At 35.6% G+C, this 22,314-nt stretch overlaps 1 protein-coding gene across 2 annotated transcripts in view; it reads right to left on the bottom strand.

Moving 5' to 3' along the window:
• Positions 1-400: 400 nt before the first annotated feature.
• Positions 401-22,314, bottom strand: part of EDIL3 (EGF like repeats and discoidin domains 3) — a 381,430-nt gene continuing 359,516 nt past the window's right edge. For both annotated transcript variants that reach the window (XM_008539038.2, XM_008539042.2), the window contains one exon: positions 401-3,400. In XM_008539038.2, the coding sequence (XP_008537260.1) occupies positions 3,251-3,400 (150 nt within the window). In that variant the 3' untranslated portion in view covers positions 401-3,250. The remainder of the gene's footprint in view (positions 3,401-22,314) is intronic.

Genomic DNA, 22,314 nt, shown 5'->3' with positions numbered 1-22,314 from the left:
CTTTTCATTATACTCCTGAGAATCACGTACTTAGAAAACAATAGAAATCATAGCAGTAGCATCTGATTAACAATGGCCAGATCACTCCTGGAACACAAGACTTTAAATATGCATGAGGCAAAAAAGACGACTTTGGATTATTAGCATTCCAATAAAATTTCCACAGCTAAAAGGAGCAGGAGAAATGCACACATTTTAACAATTTTGGAAAGGTCCATTTAGCTGATATCAATGTATATTTGGAGGATATTGTAATTTCTACTTTTTTCTGTATTTGATTAATTGTCCCATACAAAGAAAAAGTAAACCAAGCATGTAGTGAAGAGTAGCGGACATCCATATTCAGACAATATGTGTATTCTTACAAATGTGTTTAGTTACAACCGCTTCAATAATATCCTAGATTTTCAAAAGTTTTATTTTAAGTTTGAAGACTAGACAAGGTCATACTGATTTTACAACATCCTACATGATTTAAGTATATATACAAAGAAAATAAACCCCAACATTGGAATATTACACAGCTTGAAAGTTTGCAAAGGTTATTTGTGTCTTAGTCATTTCTGTACTGACCGACTCATCAAACGCCAGCAGTGAATATTTTATTTCATAATTTGTTGACTAGCAAAGATACAATCATTAGTACCCCAAGTCTTCAAAATCCACGCCAATCCTTATGAAGCCATTCAGAAAGAGAAAGTCAACCCTAAAATTAGAATTAGTGATTGGGATAAATGCTTTTAGTAGAATATAGATAAAATGGAAATGTTTAAAATTTTAATTTCATAGATTATAAAATTATCATATGATACTTTCTCCATACAGTGAAGACAAAGTGATTATTCTGTGTATTCTGCTTATGTGATTTTAGTTGTTTTAGTGTGAATTTAAATAAAATAAATTTGCTTCACTTTGATGTCATTGATACAAGTGACACAAAAGCTACATACTACTTCACAAGAATTATTAGCATTTCCACATGTGGGAATCTCTTTATTGTCATGAATTTTGGGCATCATGGGACAAATAAATATCATGCCATGTTGGTGAAGAACATACAGAGCAGAGAGAAAATGCACAAGCAAGAGAAAGCCATTCAATGTATTTCCAGAAAGTAACAAATATAATTTTAACAAACCCCATTTGAAAATATTTGTTTAAAAAACTATCAATAGAATAAAATTCAAAATATAATAAGAAGCCATTAGTAATTTTGAGAAAGGAACTCATTACAAAGCATTACTCATAATTTTTAAAGCATACTCTGTGAAGAATGAAGAACCATGCATAATCTGCAAAGGAAAATATCCAGCAATTTGGTGGGACAGGAAATCTTTAAAAAAATGAGGGCCAATGGCTAGACAGTAAGTGTGTGTATATTTTTGGACCTAAGTGATTATTTGTAACATGACTTTAAAATTTAGTGAATTGAAAATATTTAAATTCCTAATTTTAAAGTTATCTAAAAAAGGCAATATTGAGGACACAGCAATTTTGTTTGTGAAGGTGCTGAAAAATGATCATCACTTCAGATGCTCCAAATCGACAATTTCATAATAAGAACTTGAAGTAGAAAGCAAGTAGGCATAGGACAAATATGTGGCCAGCCAGTCCTAATTTTGCTCTTTTTAAAAATGCCGTTATGATTGACTTTCTCTTTAAATTCTTCACTATGGTTGAAGCCCCCTCCATATATACATCATTGAGGAATGCTGTTAACACATGGACAGACAGGACAATAACAGTTAGGTGGTTTTCGTTATGCAGCACAAATAATAAAGGAAAAAACTTCGCAGTGTTGCACAGGACCAAACATTTCGTACACATACCATACTGTCTTTTCCAGGACCCATAATTTAAAACTCCAATAATTCTATGTCTAAGCCTTATAAACTAAATACTTGTAAAGCTCATAAATTAGATGTTGAGGACTTTTATGGAGGCAGTATGAGCTTTAATTTGAGAGCCATGTCAATGAAACCGCCATTATCAATAACAAATTGTTATGATAATTGCTTATTTTTTCAGGACCTTTGAAGCAAAAAAAATAGAAATCAATTTTCATCTTGAAAATGGTTTACTACTTTGTCATTAGTAAGTACTTTTCTTCTCACAAATAACTACACATTGTGCTTTCCTGGGAAACCACCACCAGTTTCAAATGTCAATAAAATTCCAGTTTCACAGGAAATGCAGAGATGAACAGAAAAATAATGAGTATGCTTGGCCAAGCTATGCAGTGTTATCTTAATATTTGTTTGCTAAAAATTTTTTTAAAATAGACAAAGAAAGACTTCATTATTCTATTATTTTAAAGTAAAGATAAGGCTGTGTCAATACCAACAAAATGAAGATTTAGATTTCAGTGTAAAGGGACATAACAAAATTTTGTTGTTAATTTGCAAAATGGTAGCATTGGGTTCTTTATTAAGGAAGTATTTGGAAATTACATAGTTACAGAGTCCTTCAAAATAGAATTGCAGATTAAGTCTACTGATATTAAACATGATCAACCTACTGATATTCAATCATGTTCCATATATATGAACAAGCGTGATAGTTCTTTTAGGCAAATAAAAGGAGAAAACTTAATTGGAAAAAATATGGACTGATTCAGGAAATATACACTATGAAGGCTATAGAATAGAGCCAAAAGGAAAAACAAATCACACAGTCTCTGATTAGAAATAATGAAGCTAAAAGGAGAATCATAACATCAGTTAGTACTGCATGTTACAGGTTCTTCTTCAAAATTCTGTTATAAACACTGACAGGTCTGGTAGACACGGGGAAACAACGAGGATAATGTAGAGTCATGACAGAAGGAAAAAAAACCCCTTATTGCTAACATTGCAGTATGTCTTTTATAAGAATTAGCTGAGTACTGATTATAAAGGCTCTATCAACTCGTGCTTTTATTTGATAACTATGAGATTTTTTTTATCCTTGCTAACAAAAGAACGCTGCTTTTCTTTCCCGAATACATTTCAACCAGTGTGAATAATTCAGAAAACAATGAGAAAAGTAATTCACAGTTAATGTGATGTTACTTAAGAAATTTAAACAATAAAAATCAAATTAAACGATTGTAAAGGCAGGCTTAGACCTCCTTAAAAAGACAGTGGCCTACCATAATTTGAGCACTTTTTCATGAAAAACTCTATTCAGTTTCCTACAGATTTTGCACAGTTCATTCCATGGAGATACTTTTAGGAAAATAGAGAGGAAGGTTGTGGGGCATGGGGTCTCCTCACTCCTCCTCTTTGCAGCCCAGCAGCTCCGACCGCAGCGTGATCCTCCCATACCAGGACCAGGGGAGGATTCTGATGTGCCGTGCATAGATGGGAGGGTCGATGACGTTTTTTCTGTGGGTGTCATTGTCAAAATTGCCCTGGAAAACCTAGTAAGAAAAGCAAAGAATATCAATCATATAGCCTTCTTTATCTTGGGAATTATTTTTATTATTTTCCTGTTTGGAGCATTTTCCCCAAATATGAGATTTGATAACTATTCATTTCATCTTTTTCAAAATATAGTGCAGCTTCTTTTTAATGACCATTTTAAAATTAAATTGCCAATTAATGCTTAACTTAGAGTTGAATAAGATCAAAATTGGTTGTCTAAGGCAGATCTATCATCTTTTTCTGCCTATCAGGGTTTTTTTTTTAATGCAACAGATATGTATTTTTTGCTTCTATCATAAATTGATGTTGGTTAGGCAGCTTGCTGAAGGAGTTCTCTTCCAAGGGGTGACTCAGAGATCCAGGCAACTTGCAAATTACAGCCATCCTCTCAAACATGTGGCCTCCACATTCACAAGGGGCAAGGGGAGAGAGAGCTGTTAGATTGTGCAGGATGTTCTAAAGAACAAGGTATGGAAGCAGCTTACATCATTTCTAGATACATCTCATTGACCTTAACTAATTATATGATCCCAGCCAAACTGCAAAGGAGGCTGGGAAATGGGGAGGAGCACGTGAAAGTTCGAAGAGCATGAGTCTCCACCACAGTGTCTTTTCCTCACTTCTCACACAGAGAACAAAATTAACCCCTCCCTAAGAGAGACAACCCAATCAATATTGTTTTTGAACTACAGTTTTTTTGTTTTGTTTGTTTTCAGCTTCTCTGTGTAGTAATTCTTGGATCCATACAATAGTGCTGTGATCACTGTGACTGATAATGCCCTGACATGTTGGCGTTGTATGACTGTTCTCCATTCTTCTTTTGTTTCAAAGCTTTTTTGAGTTTTCTATGGCCACGTTTATCCCAAGAGATCTTTATAATAACTTTGAGAAGGGGCTGCTTCGGAAAAATCAAAACACTGGGATCCTGATAGAAACGGCATTAAATTATATATTATTTTAGGAGAAATTCATGTATTTATAGTATTTAGTCTTGAAGATTTTATCGTTATTTAGTCTATAGATTCTGAACATTTATTATTCAAGTCATTTCTAACTTATATTTGCATTTTTGTTTTAGCTCAACTAGGATAATGAAAGTCTCTTCAAGGTTTTCCTTTTTAACTTTATGAGGCATCTTATAACCGGAAGATAATTTTCTTTCTTGCTTGAGATCAAAACATGACTATACGGCCAAAGGGAGACCTGAAAATAAAACTCCCCCCAGGGGAAAAAAAAGAAACTCTATCATCACATGACAGAATATTTAACCCACATCTTTGAACATTCTGAAATTAAAAGGAAAGTTTTAAAAATAGTCTTCCAGAATAAGTTGGTTCAGTCTCACATGACCACAAAAGGTCCCCTGGAAAGAGAAAATAATGAAGATATTCTCCTCTAAAGCATTAGACAGCATGGCACTGATTAACAGAAACAACAGACACGTTGGGATAAACATGGAAAGATTAGGTGTGGTTGAGGGCAAATGCAAAATGCCATTCCCATCTGGCGGGGAAATAATTTTCAATTTGACACAAAATATATCTCAAAGGCTATTTTTGAATAAATATTTGCTAAACAAGAGAATACTTAACTGTGTGCCAAGTCTAGAATTCATCATTCTGTCGTATCTGAATCCATGTTCGTTTAATAGGAATTTTCTCCTCAGCAATGCTCTGGCTTGCATTAACCAAGCAGGAACTAATTCTGGATTGAAATGTGTCACCAAATAAGAGTGTCTCTGTTAGCAAAAGCCCACGTGTGTAGGACATACCACGCAAACACTCACCAAAAATCTTTAGAAGATCGTCATTGCAACAACAGAAATAGAGTACATTCTATGGTTTCCTGACATTCTCTCTCACATGATGTTGGATTCAAATGCTTAACGGAGATGTGGTGTTATGATTTAATACAGAGTCTAAAGTCCAATTTCATAGCCCTGCTAGAGAACTTAATGTATATCTTTGAAATATTAGAGTTTAAATTCATTAACTTTCACCTAGATCTATAACAGTCCAAAGATCTATAATAGTGTACAATATAGCGTCATCCCACTTCTTGAGATGGAAATACAGGAAGAAACACTTTTCTTTTAGGTCGCTGGTCTTCAGCACAAATTTCCATAAGACACTATCAACCCAGGAAGCAGTAGTTGAATTATTAGTTATACTTACCTTTTTGTAATGGACATTACATTTAGAGAAACTACATCAGCTCTGAAACTGCACACAACTGTGACATTTCTGATTGAATGTGTGAAAGTCATAGATATTTGAATGCTCATAAGTTTCATAAAACAGGATAATTTAAAAAACAAAAATTTCCACAGGAAAACAACCACATCTACAGTGGAATCACCCAAACCATGATCTAAAGGCACTGAAAATACACTATTATTTTTGGAGATCTCTCAGTAATGACACAGCAGAGAACACAAAGCACACACTTGCAAATTCTAACATGGCATCTTGTACTTGCTGTGCAAACATGTGGCCCATGTGCTGTTTTCTCGTCTCCAGCACTAGGAAGACCTTGCTTAAAAATGCTATTTCAATGTTTTACCTGGCAAAGGAATGCAAACTCAATATTTTTCATTAGCTTTGCAAAGTGTGTAAAAATTCCAGAAAAGTGCTGTCACACACACACTTTAGAGACATGAGCACCTCGATTGAAATCAAAGTCTGAAGAGATTGATGAAGAACCTTCGCCTCACATAGAGGGGGAAATGTTATATATGAGAAGGAGAGTTTGCTTTGGAAGTTTTTAGAAAGAGTATGCACGTTTCAGTTTCAGGAGCGGGCTCAGCTAATTAGCTGCTGACAAGTTTGCTGATGTACTCAAACACAATAATACTTAGGGATCTCTCAGGCTTTTCCCAACATATGGGGCCTCAAGAAAAAGGCACTCAAGGAACTTTGGAGAGGCTTCCACAATTACAACCTAGGAGAAGATAAGAGAGAGAAAAATGCAGCTGCCTCAATGCGGCTGAGATCTTGGATTTTGTTTGCTAAGGTCAACTCTCCTGTGATACTAGTTAAAATTCAAATCAGATTCGACTGAGGCTTCAAGTCTCAACACAGAAAGACTATCAGATAAAATAAAGCAATTAAGTGTTGCTTCCAGCATTCTTCATTAGAGACGGTGGTCTATTCGGGCGGGAGTAGACGTCATCAATAGGAGGCTGCTAAGGATCATGGAGGAAGGCAAGACTGTCCTCCAAGACAGAGAGCTGGGGCAAATCTCAGCTTCTCCTAGCAGTCACGTACTAAGACTGCCTTTCAAAAATACCAAGAAATTCTTTAGGGATTTCTTGCACATACTATTTATTTAGCAAGTCTTCTGGTTTGTGAAGATGTATTTCTTTTTAGCTGTCCTAAACTTAACACATTAAAAGTTCTAGAGAGATTCTCATTGTTCTAACCTTTAGGAATTTATGTTCATATCATGCAAACAGCAGGCGGTTTTAAGCATTTCTATATAGCCTCCCTGAGCTCTTCAAGGCTCAAGAGTCGGTATTTTAGCAAGGTCTCAGGTGACCATCACTCCATCCCTGTGACTTTTGGTTGTCCCCTTCTAGAAGGATAAAGATAAAAATCCATCCGTCTCCTTAGGGCAGCATGTGTGTGGGGGGTGTGGGGTGCAAAAGCTAAGAATTCTTTACTGAGTGCTTATAAAGTAGTTAGGAAATTGTCTTTTTCATCTCTGTTCCCTGAGAAGCCCTGTTTTTATCTAAGTCTATCCGTACAATGGAAGAATCTGAGACTTGGAAGAAAAGACATAGATCTGTGGGCACATTCTTCCTTCTCTAACATTTCTGGCATGGAACTTTCAGCCTAATCACGACAAGCTACGATACGGTAAAGCAGGTCTGTATTTAGACACCTTGAATGTCTGCCTTATTATTAGGCTGAAATATGACTCTAACTTCCATCTATTGATCCTAATGCTTGATTCTCAACGAGCATAGAAGTCTAGAAATTGAAGGAAAAACTCTTTTTGACATATTTAACAATAACTAACATAAACCTTTCAAACTCAAACTCAGTGTTTTATTTATTTATTTATTTATTTGAGGAAGATTAGCCCTGAGCTAACTACTGCCAGTCCTGCTCTTTTTAGCCCTGAGCTAACATCCGTGCCCATCTTCCTCTACTTTATACGCAGGACGCCTACCTCAGCATGGCATGCCAAGCGGTGCCATGTCCACACCCTGGATCCCAACCTACGAACCCTGGGCCTCTGAGAAGTGGAACGTGTGAACTTAACTGCTGCGCCACAGGGCCGGCCCCTCGAATTCAGTGTTTTAGGCTAAACATTCATGGTTCCTTAAAAAATTCTTCATGTAAGATGATTTTCAAATTGATCATCTTGATTGCACTCCATTGAATATCCTCTGGTTTAGCTGTGACGCTATTAAAGTGCAGTATTTCCTTGGACATAGTTGTACTTCTATAGCTATACTTCTATTAATGCAGTTTAAGATTTAAAACTATTATATTACATTTGGGGTCATGGTTGATTGACTTATGATCAAATAAACTCAACCTTTTCATAAAATTTCTCTTAAGCCAGAATATTCCCATTTCCCTGTAAAATGGATTTATAGAGGATGTAGAAATTTACATTTATCCCAATTTCATTTCATTTTATTGAATTCATGACATTTTAAAAATTGCAATTCCTAGTTAAAATTATGATCTATTTAAAAAATAGTGGAATTTTCATGGACATTAGGATGTAAGTATCTATTTCACGAAGTTACCATTTATATATTATGTGAGTGTAAAATCCTATTTTTGTGGGTGACATAAAGGACCTATACTTACTAGTTTTTGGTTCAGCATCATAAAACTCGTTTTTATATACTTAGTATCAACATTATTTGAAGCTTTTTCAACTGTCAAAATTTCAGAGTTACAACTTGAATCAATGCTTTAAGTGATTTAAAGTCTTATGAAAATATTCACAGAATTAGTATGCACAAATGACTTTAAATATAATACTTATTCATTTGAATAGTGTTTATAAAAAAGATTTCAGTAGGGGGCCAGCCCATTTCCCAGTGGTTAGAGTTCTGCATATTCCGTTTTGGTGGCCAGGGGTTCACAGGTTCGGATCCTAGGTGCAGACTTGCTCCACTCATCAGCCATGCTGTGGAGGCGTTCCACATGCAAAGTAGAGGAAGATTGGCACAGATGTTAGCTCATGGCTAACCTTCCTCAAGCCAAAAAAGAAGAAGACTGGCAAAGGATGTTAGCTCAGGGCGAATCTTCTTCACACACACACACAAAAGACTTCAGTTGTTTCTGATTCTACGACAAGATTATCAATATGTTTTAGGTTAATCTGCAATTTAATTTGTATTTTACTTTGCCATATATTAGAGCATTCCAAAAATTAAAACTTCCCATCAAAAAAGTAAAGTAAAAATGATTGCGTTAAATGTATAGAAAATTGTTTCCTTAAAAATTTTTACTTAGTGGTATAAATCTACATCCATTAAAAAACATCTTAGTGGATGTTTTGCATGTGTGAAACTTCTGTTAGTGATTGGATATAAAAAGTTTGAAACCGAAGTGTGATTCTTTTAGCTGTCATAGACTCTAGCTGTTATTCACTGAATTCAATTTTCCAGGAAAACGTACCTGCGTCTTGAAACCATTTCATGATCGAATGACTGGCATATCATTTTTGATGGTTTTTCTCTACAATCAATTCCACTAAACCAATGAAACTCTGTAACAATATTAGTCTAAATAGAAGCACATTCTTTCAGACATAATAAGGAAACAAGAAACCAGTTTCCAAGTAAATTCCAGTATTCTAGAAAATGTTCCATGGAAAATAGTGTCTACCAAGAATCACATTCTAAGAGGTACACCCCCAAAAAACCAAAAGAAACAAAAAACCAAGGCCTTTGTTGGAGAGAGTAGATTGTGGTAACAAGAGTCTACATTGACCATCAGTCTACAGAAGAATGAATCGGGGGATGAGGACACCCCAACAAATGCTGCAGCAAAACCCTCATTGGCAGAAGGAACTGCCACAGTGTCTTCCAACCCAAAGTATCTTGAGTAGAACTACCGCCCTTCAAAGGTGCAGATGAAGTAAGGCCCTAGGCAGCCGAAACAATGAGTCAGCAGAGTCCTGTAGAGTTCAGGATGTGTCCAATTTAGTATAGTCATAGTGTTTGCAGACACATGTCATTCCAGTGAAAAGTGTACAGTTCATACAACTTTGTGTAATATGAGCATGCAGTAACAGATTAACCTTCCCTGGAGGGAGGTCTGATCTTTGCCCTTAGCTCCTGGGAAATAATACCCGTTTTTGGGAAAGTGCTGCATGATAAGAGTGTCTTTGTTTACATGGGGGCCTTGGGCCACACAGAGAGTCTATGCTAACAATGCGATTTATGTGGGGGCTTTGGGCCAGCTTGACTACTGGATGGGCTGGAGACTAAAGTCAGCCATGTAGGCGGTCAACCACGTCTGTGTGACCATGCTTCAATAAAAACTCGGAACATCAAGGCTGAGAAGAGCTTCCCTGGTTGGCAGTACTTCGTGCATACTGTCACACATCATTGCTGAGAGAGGTTAGCACTGTCCACGACTCCCTTGAGAGAGAAGCACTCAAAGCTCTTGCCTGGAACTCTCTTGGACTCCACTCCATATGCCTGTTCTCTTGGTTGATTTTTATCTGAATCCTTTCACTCTCATAAACCGTAACTGTGACTATAACAGTTTCACATGAGTTCTGAGTCCCTCCTGAGGTGGTTTCAGAAACCTCTGAACGTGCAATTGGTGTCGGAAGTAAGGGTGGATTTGGGAATCCCACCCAAACTTTGCAGCAAGTAATTGACACTGAAGAGTTATAGGCTTCACGGGGGACTTTTTGATATTTGTAAAACTGATTAGTCTGAAAAGGGACCTTAATTTTCTGAAAAGAGATTGTGTACGAAACTTCCTCAGCATCATGTGCCAGGCCTGTGACCGATATTCAGACTTCAAAATTAATTGTGAACTTATTCTTTTCGTAAATCCTGACACGACAACCTATTGAAACTTACTTATTGTGGCCCTACACTTTCTAAATCCCCGACTCTTAGGTTCTACTCTCTCTATTTTACTTACTCTTCTTATTTTTATTTTCTGGATGACATTATTTTCATAGACATAAACTTAATAAATAAATCAAACTAGTGTTATTTGTTTTGTTTCATATTTCAGTAACAAAACAATTCAACCTCTTTATTCTTCTATATTTATTTCATATCATTTCTGCAAAGGCTTACACATTCTTTGGGGAATGTTACTTTGGACATCTACTGGGGATTAATTTGAAATCCCCAGAGAAACTAGTCAGGTTTTCCAAAAGCTGTAGAGCATGAGGACATATATAAATAATTCTGCAGCATATTTCATATCAGATACCAATTTTTCTCTGTGTTCCTTTCAAAATGTTGTTTTGCTCCATAGGCCCTTTTAAAAATCTGGACCCTGGTTACTTCAGAGATTTCTCTGCTTCCCAAGCTCCCTCAATGAAATTATATGAGGCTTTCAAACTGCCTAGCCCAAGATTTTACTTCAAAGGTCCAATTATAGAACATTTTTGTTTGATGGGAGATGTGAAAAGAAAAACATGAGGACAAGTTCCGTGTCTTTCTTCCACCAGCTCACGAATCATTTTAAACCATCAAAATGAATATATGGATTCTTGAAGAAAATTATTTCCACTCCCATTGTTGCTCTCAGGAGATTTCTGTGGCTCTGAAGTTTGCTCATTTTTGTAATTATGTAGAAAAAATAGGTCTTTGGCTTCAGGGAATGCTACGTTTCACTGAACTGATTTGGCTTTGCTTCCTGCTCCTAGTATATATAAATCTCTGATTATATCCCAAGAAATTTTTTGCTAAACCACAAATTTGAGGCTCCCTTCGCATTCTTGCAGAGCTATTTGTACTTTATTGTTCTTTCTGTTACACATTATTTTTCAAAATGCACCAATGGGAGATTCTATTGATAATTGGCCAAAAAGTTGCAAATATGTTGTCTTTTTTTCCTACTCTGGCAATAAAGGGCCATTTATTGGTTTTCAAATTGTCATACATTCTCCTTCATTTTCCTATAATTGATGTGAAAGCTGGTTGGCTGATATTTAATCCTTGTTTGGGAAAGAGAGCTGTGATCTCTTTCTAAAATTCACTCTTTCTTGGTACTCTGTGGGTCAGGCGTGTTGGAAAAAAGGAGGAAATGGCACATCTTTGGGAATATTTTTAAGAACTTTTAACTTCTGGCCTCTCATAAGATGGCTCAACTGACTCAAAGAGGATGAGGTTAAGGGATCCAACTCTCCCCAGTAACATCCACCTCTCTATTCCTGGCAAGCTGGCATAGGTTCTATCTCTGATTCCCGAGTCCACTGTAAGAGAGACAAATTAAGCTGCGGAACTGCTAAGATCCAACTCAGCGAGCTGAGAGGGGAAAGAGACTGGCGTCAGAGTAGCCCTCTCTGTTCCTTCTGTGGTTTTCTTGTATAACCTCTGCACCAAGTAGCTGGAGATCTGGCAGTTTCACAGAAAGAGCCCGAAGAACCGCACTGAAAAATTCATATGACTTTTGTTATGAGGTCTTGGCCCTGGAAAAAGACCCATCGAAAAAATCAAAGCAAAATATTCTAACTCTGTCAACTATGATCTTCCTTCTCCCAAACTTGCTGACATTTAGGATGCTGAGTCTAAAACTCAGTACGTGGGACACACTATCATGTTAAACTTCTTTTATGATGAAAGTCTCTTGAAGTAACAAGAATATCCTAGGAAATATATCACACGGGGGATTGCCTATAAAGATTTATGAAACATAAAATATGCCATTCTAAACCGTGGCTATATTTTTAAACTATCTGCTTTCTAGCACTAAGATTTTGACTGCCATAAGAAATACTCCTACAGAGAAAACACAACTCGAAAATTATCTGCTTTTCAAAGATATCTCCAGGAGATATTACGAGGAGTAGTTAGAGAATAAGGCTATCTAATTTTTTCTTATTAGTCCAACATCAGAAATGTAGAAATGCCTTTCCTCTTTTCTATAAAAGTACAGAGCAGTATGCCTCTCTTTTGAAGCCCAATGCTCATTTCTCAGAATTTCCTAAATCACACCAGGCATTTTGCATTTTATCAGAACCATCGGTAGTCTGACTCTCCTCCTTCATTGCAGATATCTTAAATGATGTGGCAGCAGAGAAACTGGTATCTGATAATTCCCGCCTCACATTAGGAACCTTTTCTTCACTCCATGTCCCTTTGAAGAGTTTCACCTTGTCTTGGTCAAAAATGACCTAGTACAGAGCTCTATGTAAGAGCACAGTAGTGATTTGAGCATTCGGCCATGCATCTTCTAAGCCAGACTGGTGCTGAGGAGAAAAGAGTGTCAGGGAGTGGGAGAAGATAATCCTGGAGGGAGGTGGCACAGTGGAATCTCCAAGCTGAAACAGGGTGTGTGGGTGTGTGCGCGTGTGCGTGTTTGCTTAGGCACAGAAGGAAGGCATTCTCCTTTATTGTCTCTCCTTCTGTGTATTCCCAGGAGACCATCTGGGCCAGCTGGAAGATCTGGGAGATCTTTAATAGAGACAAGGTTGCAAGATAGAAGATTTGGGATATACTAAAAAGTTATTCACTGTTTATCTGAAATTCAAATTTAACATGGTGTCCTTCAGTTTTTATTTGCTAAATCTGGCAACCCTAAATGAAGAGCGCAGGGAATCCTGGCCCTGAGCTGAGCAGTTGTGAACTCTGCTTTGGTCTGAGCTGAACCCTGGGTCTTATGGCCTCAATGAGTTAAGGGTATACTGATCATTAAAATATATTTGATATCAAGAGGGAAAAGTCAACTTTGCTCTTACTTATAGTTATTGGTGAACTACCAAAAAGAAGGAAAGAAATGAAAGTGCAATTCTGCTATGTAAAGTAACATTATTTCCACTCACTTGTGAGGAATGCCGTTTTTTAGTTATTATTAACTATTTAACATTTCATTTATCTGTATAAAGTTAATTATGTTTCTAGCGTTATAGGAAAGCAGGAAATTACATTTCTGTGATCCATCTTCTGGGGTTTGGTCATCTGTTGACAACTTCAAAAACCCAAGAGGAATGCCCCTTCATGCAGGTATAATCAGCGGATTCATCTTTTATTTTTTAAAGCCATCTTTTAATGAGTTTTGTGTCTCAGATTACGCCAGAAGCTTTACGATGATGAGAAATGTGCTGCCTCTTTAATAAGGGCCTGAAGCGGGTTAGTGCAGATGTGCATCACAAGGGCGCTCCATACATGTTGATACCTTTCCTCTGAGACCCAACACGAGGGACTACACGATAAGCACTGTCAAATGGGGCACTGTATAGGGTGTGGCATCTTCAGAAGTCCTTTTGTAGTTTCCCATAAACAAGGAACTGGAACAGTATCTTTTATTCTTTTTCAGATTTAAACCATGCAAAAGCAGAACAAAACTGGAATATTAATTAAGTCATTTTGAAAGTATCAAAGTAGAGACTTTGAACTGCTCAACATATTGCCGCTGACGGTGTGACGGTGCATAGCAAAAATGACAAGGTACCATGGACAACTGATGTTCTTGAGGATTTTTTTACCTTCAAAATATACTATATCAAATAGTCAAAATATTAGTTGTTTGGTAATTACTTAGCAATGAAATGGGTTCGTATCTTTTGCTATATTGTAACCAATGGTCAATGCACAGTTCCAACAACCAAAACAATGACATGGTTTCTGTCATACTCAGGCTGATTAAATACCCGTTTTCAGAGGAGGAATGATAACTATTAGATTCACATTAAATAGGACTCTGTCATTTTTCTAGCAAAAATACTAAAAATTTTTTCTCAGCTGAGCTCTCTTGCTTTTATCAGGTTCATCACTGCCTTTTAATGAATAACAAGATACCTGAATTTTTAACACCCATCTCCACCATTCAATATATATATTTTTAACTTTTGTCAAAACTTTAGTAAATTCACATTTGACAGTTTGCCTCCCCCTGCAAATCAACATTTTTTATGTGTTAACATTTTTAGTTAATGCATAGGGTCATAGTTGAGCTAACACTTGAGGGCTCCTCAAGAGTAGTAACACAAGCATGATCTAAATAGGAGATTGAGTACTTGTTTTCCACGGACGAATACTGTCATTATACCATTGTGTCTAATATGGAAGCCAAACATAAACATGAGATATTCAGAATTTTCTGTGCAGAAATTTTTATTAATTTCTGATGAGTGATAATGGATTAGGAAGACAAAAATTAGGAAATTTTAAGTTTTCCAACATTTGAGCATGCAATAATAAAAACTTTTATTTTTTATTTATGAACAATTTTATTTGAATAACACTGTTATGTAACACATTCCTTGTGTTTTTCACACATCTTTTTTTCATCCATGCAGCAACATCTGTTAACCAGAAAAACTACATGGTTTTAAATTTTAAGGTAGTTTATCAAATTTTCTGAAAATACAGAAGTTCTGAGTTTTGGGGGCATAGATAATTAACACAAAGAACAAACACATATTCATTCCTTTTTATTGCATTTCTCTGCATTGTTGTCTCCTTTCTCCATAAACTTCTATCTTATTGAGAATAATGTTTCATAGCATCTGTGCTGGAATGTTACCTGTCACCAAAGAGGAGTCACAGCACAGGGATGTTTTTCATCCTCCTTGCCCCCAACCCACCCCCAAACTGGTGAGTTTTATGGATTTTGTGCCAGATGTTTACTTGTTTTTTTCTGCTACCTGATCATGTGTCCTCAGACAAGCCCTCTGCTTCTGTTTTTTGTTTCAAATGAAGAAGATTAAAAAATCCAAATGCCATCTAAGAGAGGTAAAGGCTTCATTGGCCAAAATTAACTGTATGTTTTACATTGCTAGTCTTTATCTTTAATATGGTAGCATGTGAAATATCATACAAAGAATTTTGTCTGCAACTTCAAAATCAAGAAGAAAGACAGCTAGCTTTCTATTGCCATCTCCAAATAAACCGAATGACCTTACAATTAGTGAGCCCCTTAAGATCGAGTTTCTGATTCTTCCTGTGGCTCGTCTGTCACTCTAGCTTGTCTTTCCTTTCTAGCACGTAGCTAGTTACTGGATTCTACAATTGTAATTAAGTTACTAACCCTCTCCCTGCTCACCTCCATCCCATCAGCCCCATTTCCTCTTCCTCCCTTCCTTTCCAGTTCGTAAACCCTTCTTCACCCTAGGTCCAGGAGCAAACACGGTTGGGTAGGCAGAATACCTGGAGCTCCTGTGAAACATGGAAATGGAGATACAGTCCTCCTTGTAGCTGATCCAGTCCTGCCTATTTGCCTCTGGACTAGCAACCAGTCTCTGCCTTGTTTCTGATCCCAAGCCCCCACTTCACAACTGGTTCTGACAAGTGAGTGCCATCACGTTGTTTTCCGTGCACCTTAAGAACAGCTATCACACTACTCACTGGTGACAATCTACTGTTTTCTGAATTTAAATTTGTTCAAAGTGGTTGTCCTTTCCCAATCCAGTAGGCAGATCTAGCTCTGCAAACAACTTTCACTTTGATATATCAATTCCTCTATACGGGGATATCTCCTAGAGATGTGGCCTTATTGGTCAGAGGCCTTAGGAAAATTTACAAGGGTCCCATTCTATTTTTGGCGGGATAATGAATTATAAAAGCTACACAAGGAATTATAGGATTTCCTTAAATTTTGTAGTTGGTATATATACATTATGGACAAACTGAACTTCTTTATTCATGTTTTCACTAAAGACTTTGTCTCTGCACATTACCAACCTTCATTCAGTCTTGATGAACATGTTAGCTCCTTAAACTGCACTGCTTTTTCTGTTAATCCCTTAATCCATCAGTTTTTATTGCATTAAAAGTAGAATCATGACGTTAACGATTATCTTCCTCAATCCACTCCTGGGCAGTGCTATTTAACATAATTTAAAATTAAAAAGAGTGAGTTCATCATTGAACTTTACATTCTGCCACAATAGAAACATTCTTAGGTGGTGTCCTAAGTTCGAAAATCCAGTGTCACCCACATTTATGTGAACATAGGCAATTTTGTATTCTGCACACCAACCATATTCTCGTCACGTCCCATAATATTGAATTATGACAAGGAAGAAAGCAGATAAAATTCTAAATAACAGTTGATACCAGATGGTGTTTATTTAAATAACACTGTCCTTATTTTCAGACAACGCTGAAACTACATCTTTGTCTCCTGAACTTAGTTTCAATTAAGTCACTCATCAAATACCTAAGTAAATATACTACTGTGACTACATACGACTCTCTAGTATGTAGGGGCACAACTCACTTGCTATTTTTTAATTTAAGCTTTTTGTGTAAAGTCAGTTCATCCTTGGAAATTGCTTTCAGAAAAGCAGCTTCTTTTCTTTCCCTCTCTGCTTGATTTGAAAACAGTCACAGGTCTCTGAGTGGTTGAGACTAATGGTCTCCATGCAAGATTCTGGAGAATTTGTCCTTGATCCTGCTGCTCAGAAACATGTGGCTGCTCCACCTTGAAAGCCTCCTTGACCCCCTTTGGCTTCCCCCCTGCCAGCAATCCTCCCCGCTGACTGCCACTGAGAAGTCTATTTATTTACCTTCTAAGGGATTCCTCAGGTTCTAAGTTTCTGACCCAGATCAAATTTCAAAAGAACAGCATGGCTACTCACTCCTGGACTGACGTCTCTTTTAGTCTGCTTCACTGATGAGCTGGACTTTCGAGGCTTTAAATATTCAAGTTTAATTTCAGCTACTTGAGAGTGCCAGCAACAGCAGGCAGGACAGGATGCCCTGTGGCATCTGTAATACTGTTGAAGTAGAATAGATCTTCCAGCACAGATTATGGAGGCTTTGTTGTGAGAATTGTTATGTTGCTGATTCTCTTTTTCACACTGATGTTGAGAGAACAAAAACAGGACAGAAGGACCAGAAACTCTTTTTTTCTCTTTTGGAGAGTCATGGACTTTTATAAATAGACCTAATCTGGCTGCTCCTTCTTTCCTACAGTTGTTTTATCAGATAATACACTGGGCAGGTTATATTTTGACTCTTCAAAAGAAGCTGACTGAATCACTTTTCCACTTTCCCTGAATTCCTCATCAGACTGGGAGTTTTTTGAGCCACTGTCATAGTCAGAATTTTTCTCCCATACATCTGGCACAGAATTGACAATAACGCCCTACTGAACACGTGATGGAAGGAACGTTAGCATTACATTCTTCTCCACACTTTCACACCTCATCTGTGTTCCTAACTATTTAAATCTATTATTTAAATTTAGAATTTGTTTAAAGCGAATACATGTTTACTTTCTGATGTTCATAAGAGAACTGGCAAACTTATTAAAATCTAAACTTACTTTTAGAGACTGATTCATCCTGCCTTCCACTGACAAATTAGAGGCCAACCTAATTTTTCCTAAAGAATTAAAATAAGTTCCATTCCCCCTAGAAAAACATAAAATGATGATTTGTTTCAAAAATTTTATTTTGGTTTTGGTGTCAATAAGAGTCATCTTTTCTACACTTGCTTATCATTCAAATTAGCTGGAGCCTATGTAAACATTTAGATTTCCAGCTCATCCCCAGCTGGAGGCAGGGCCCAGGAATCTGTTTTTCTTACCAAGCTCCCCTCATTGGTGTCATGTTCAGACAATTTTAGTAACTGATGAATTAGAGAGTTCACCAAGATGTTACAGGATAGTTCTTGGCAAGTAGGTGGCATGCATCCTTAAGGACCAACAAATCTTACTGGAAACAGGATTTTGGATTTTCTTTTACAGAAATCCAGAGTTAAGTTGCAATTTTTTTTCATGTATGCTTTTAAAAAACCTGGGTAATTTCAGGGAGGGAGACAAAATAGAATATTACCAGCTTATTTTTTTCCCAAAGAAGAAAGCTCCCCATGGTGTGGATTCAGGTTTATTTAAACACGACATTATGACTAGTATATTGGATGGGAAAATCCATTTTCATTTCTAATTTTTCCATATAAGTATTCTTCCTGAAATTTATTATTGTTTTACTTTGGCTTATAACCTTAAAAATTAAATACTGAGAGTGTCTGTCAAATGTTGCAATTTTCCCGTTAACTGCAGTAAAAAACAGCTCCAAGAGTATAAAACAAATGTCACTTTCATGAGAGCAAAGGAACATTTGACTTTCAAATGAAAAAAGTATCTGAATCCATGTTGTAGAGAAACATAAAAGTTAGTTACATGTTAGAAAATATTGTAGACTAGAAAGAGAAAAATAAAAATGTGGGGACTGTAATGAGACAGTATCATCACATGCTCAATTATGAAAGATTTAATGTGTAATTTTGTCAAAAACTAAAATGCTAACGTAAATTATAAGTCTTACGAGAGCTCTGGGAGGGCAGTGAGACATTGGCATCTCAGTGAAGAGAACAAGGCACCTGTTTTTCTTCAGTTGACTTTTGGTGTGCACATACACACACATGCATATCCATATACATTCATACATATATTTAGACACTCCTATGTACATATATAATTTTCCTTGGCATTGCTTTCCTGAGGCTTAGTCAGTTACGACTAATAAAAACCAGAAAGGGCATTCATACATTTTTAGAATTTCATTTACACCATTGATACCACTTACAACCCATAAAATCGTTATTATTTTGAGATTGTTTTTCTGAAGTAATCTTGTTTCCAGATCTACATCAGACTTCCACACCCACACTCCCAAAATCTACTAGAGCAAGTGGTCAATAAAAACACAAAGGCACAAGAAAAAGAATTAGAAAACCTTGTTTGTAAATATTCCCTTTTGAAATGTGTGTGTATAAAACTTTTCACAGGCATATTTTGCCCTGAAACATTCAATTCATTTATTATATGTGTTTGGATGAAAGCTTGTAGTTGAATTTGTACTTGTAAATATTGCAGAGCTTTTTCCCTTATGGAAAGCAACCATGGAAAACAAGATGCAAATAATATTAAGAATCAGTAGGAGATGGCTTATTTAACCCCAGAAAAATTAATTGCTAAGTTGTTCAGGGCCTCTCTAAAGAAGGGCACATCTATAAAGAATATTTGAAATTACAGGTAAAATATCTAATATAATAGCCACAATAACAATAAAGCACAATAATTATTTGGATATATATACACAAAAATATATATTTTGATTGGCATATATTGATATATATATATAAAAAGTCTACATTTCAAAGAACTTATGCAATGCATTTCCTCATGTATTTGATAAAATTCCCTTCTCTGTAGGATTAGCAATGTTTATGTCCTGCAGTTCCTTCTTTACATAAAGTATTTCTTTATTATCATAGTAATTGCTGCATTCTTATGTACAGTTTATTGGTATTAGTTATTTCCTTCAGTAATAAATAGTGAATTTATCTAAGGCTTTTCTTCATTACACTGAATTAGTTATAATATTATAAATAAACTGGCTAAATTTAATTTTAAAATACCAGTTTCATTATCTGAGTTTAGCCAATTGCCATGTTTATAATATTAAAATGGTTTAATTTTTCAGAAATTTTTACATTGGATAGATGACACTGTGACTTACTGCCTCATTTGAGAATTCTGGCTTTCATCCTTTCCACCGAACATGTAAATTTGCTCTCAGAATTTTCCAACTTGTCTATGGGAAGCCTATTTCTTTACGATACGGCTTACTTTGAGAACTTCAGAATCATGTGTTATAACAAACGTGGCTCCTAAGTACACGGATTTACAGCTATAATATATTTTGCTTGTCCTTATGAGGTAAGTTTTTGGGGCTTTACATCATTTGAAGGTAGTCTTGATAAGTTTAAAAGGTATATTACAAATTCTCAAGCAATCACTAAAATAATCTTAAAAAAGTTATAGCAAATAGGTCAACAAAGGAAACAAAATAGAATCATTAAAAAATTCAATTGATCCAATGGAAGGCAGAAAAACAAAAAAATGAAAGAAAAGATGTGACAAATAGGAAATAAGTAGCAAAATGATAGATTAAAACCCAGTTACATCAATACTGATACCAAATATAAATGGTCTAAATGATCCAGTTAAAAAGCAGACAAAAAAAAAAAAAAAGATGGAATAAAAAGCAGAGACAGTCAGGAGTACTCTAACCTAAAAAATAGGTTAAAACTAAAATTATGGAAAAACCATATACCAGTATAGCACTAACCAAAAGAAAGCTGGAGTACCTCTATTAATATAGCAAAGAGGATTCCAGAGCAAAAACTATTACCAGGGATAATGAAGGTCATTTTCTAATGATAAAGCAGTCATTTGATCAAGAGGACATTACACTCCTAATTGTTCACCCAGCTTTTAACAGAACTTCAAAATATATCAAGCAAACACCAATATAACTGTAAGGAGAAATAGAGAAATCCACAATCAAGTTGGAGATTTCCACATTGCTCTTTGTGATTGATAGTACAAGCCGATAGAAAATCAGTAAAGATATAGAAAACCTGAACAACACTATCAAGTAACTTGGGCAACTTGACACAAAAATTGTACATACATTTCAGACTGAGATAATGAAATAAAATGCATTAATATGCAAATATACAGTCTACTAATTAAGGGAAACAATTTTTAAAATTATTCAACTATAATCACTAAATCACATGCTTAATGTAAATGGAAACAAAGAAGTAATTCACCAGTACAATGGTTTAACCATATTTTTCTTTACACGTCTTCCCTATATTAACCTATATAAGAATTTCACTATTATAGATGTGCTTCTTAGTGAATATTATACATGGATAACAGATGAAAATACCTAGCTATCTTAAAATTAATTTTATGAGCTGTATAATTTACGAAGTTTAAAAGACATCTTATAGAACATATTTACATTAAGGTGAAAGGAGCTGAAATAGTTATTTGCAATAAATTATGGCAGATATTTGTCCACAGCTCAAAAAAATTTTAAGACAATTTAAAAAAATATCCAATATTCATTCAATCTAAGATGCCATTTATTATAAAACATGTTATTAGTTTATGTTCTTCTAGAAAATAACGTGCTGCCAATTAAATTGTGACATTTTAAGATAGACCGATTTCTAAGACGTTACAATGTAAAGTGTGTGTGTGTTCTGAGATGCTAAATGAACATATCCTGAGATGCTAAATGGGTGTATTCTGGGATGTTAAAGGTTAATGGGTATAGTTTTTATAATCTAAACCTAGAAACATGTTTCTCCTAAAATAAATTGTGTGTGAACTGAGTTCAGACTGTTGACTCCCTGAAATAGCTATTCCAGGCTTAGCATTTCTGGGAAAATTTGTAAATTCTCTGCCTTGAATACTTGAAGAAAGAAAGAGATTCCCAGCTCTCTATTGGTTAATAATACAATAACAGTAAGGGAATAAAAGGGCAACATAAAATGGAAAAAACCTTTATTAACTCAGAAATACTTAACATGTATGAAAGAGTATTATATTTTCCCCCAAATCCTTGAACTAAGAGATTTTGTTTCTACTGATGTATTCAGAAAGCTAGAGTTCTTTGCACAAAGACTCTAAGCAATGAATTAATTTCCATTTCATTAGTCCAACTCAGGTCATATTTTAACATCTCATCCAATTAGTTATTGATATTGTCCCTGAGCATTTCCATTCTCCAGGGTCCCACAGAAATTCAGAGCAGTAGAGACTATGAAAAGATGTTCAAAATGGTAAGAATTTTTAGAAAAACAATTAGAAATTATCTGGTATAGAATTGTATGGTGCATTAATATATATCTATTATTGTAATATTAAAATTGATTATCCAGGCCAAAAAAAATTAAACAAATCTATGAATTAATGCACAATCAAGGAAACTGAGC

Source organism: Equus przewalskii, chromosome 13 (genome assembly GCF_037783145.1).
Source record: "Equus przewalskii isolate Varuska chromosome 13, EquPr2, whole genome shotgun sequence".
NCBI classification, from domain to species: domain Eukaryota; kingdom Metazoa; phylum Chordata; class Mammalia; order Perissodactyla; family Equidae; genus Equus; species Equus przewalskii.
This window is presented reverse-complemented; position numbering and strand designations above follow the sequence as displayed.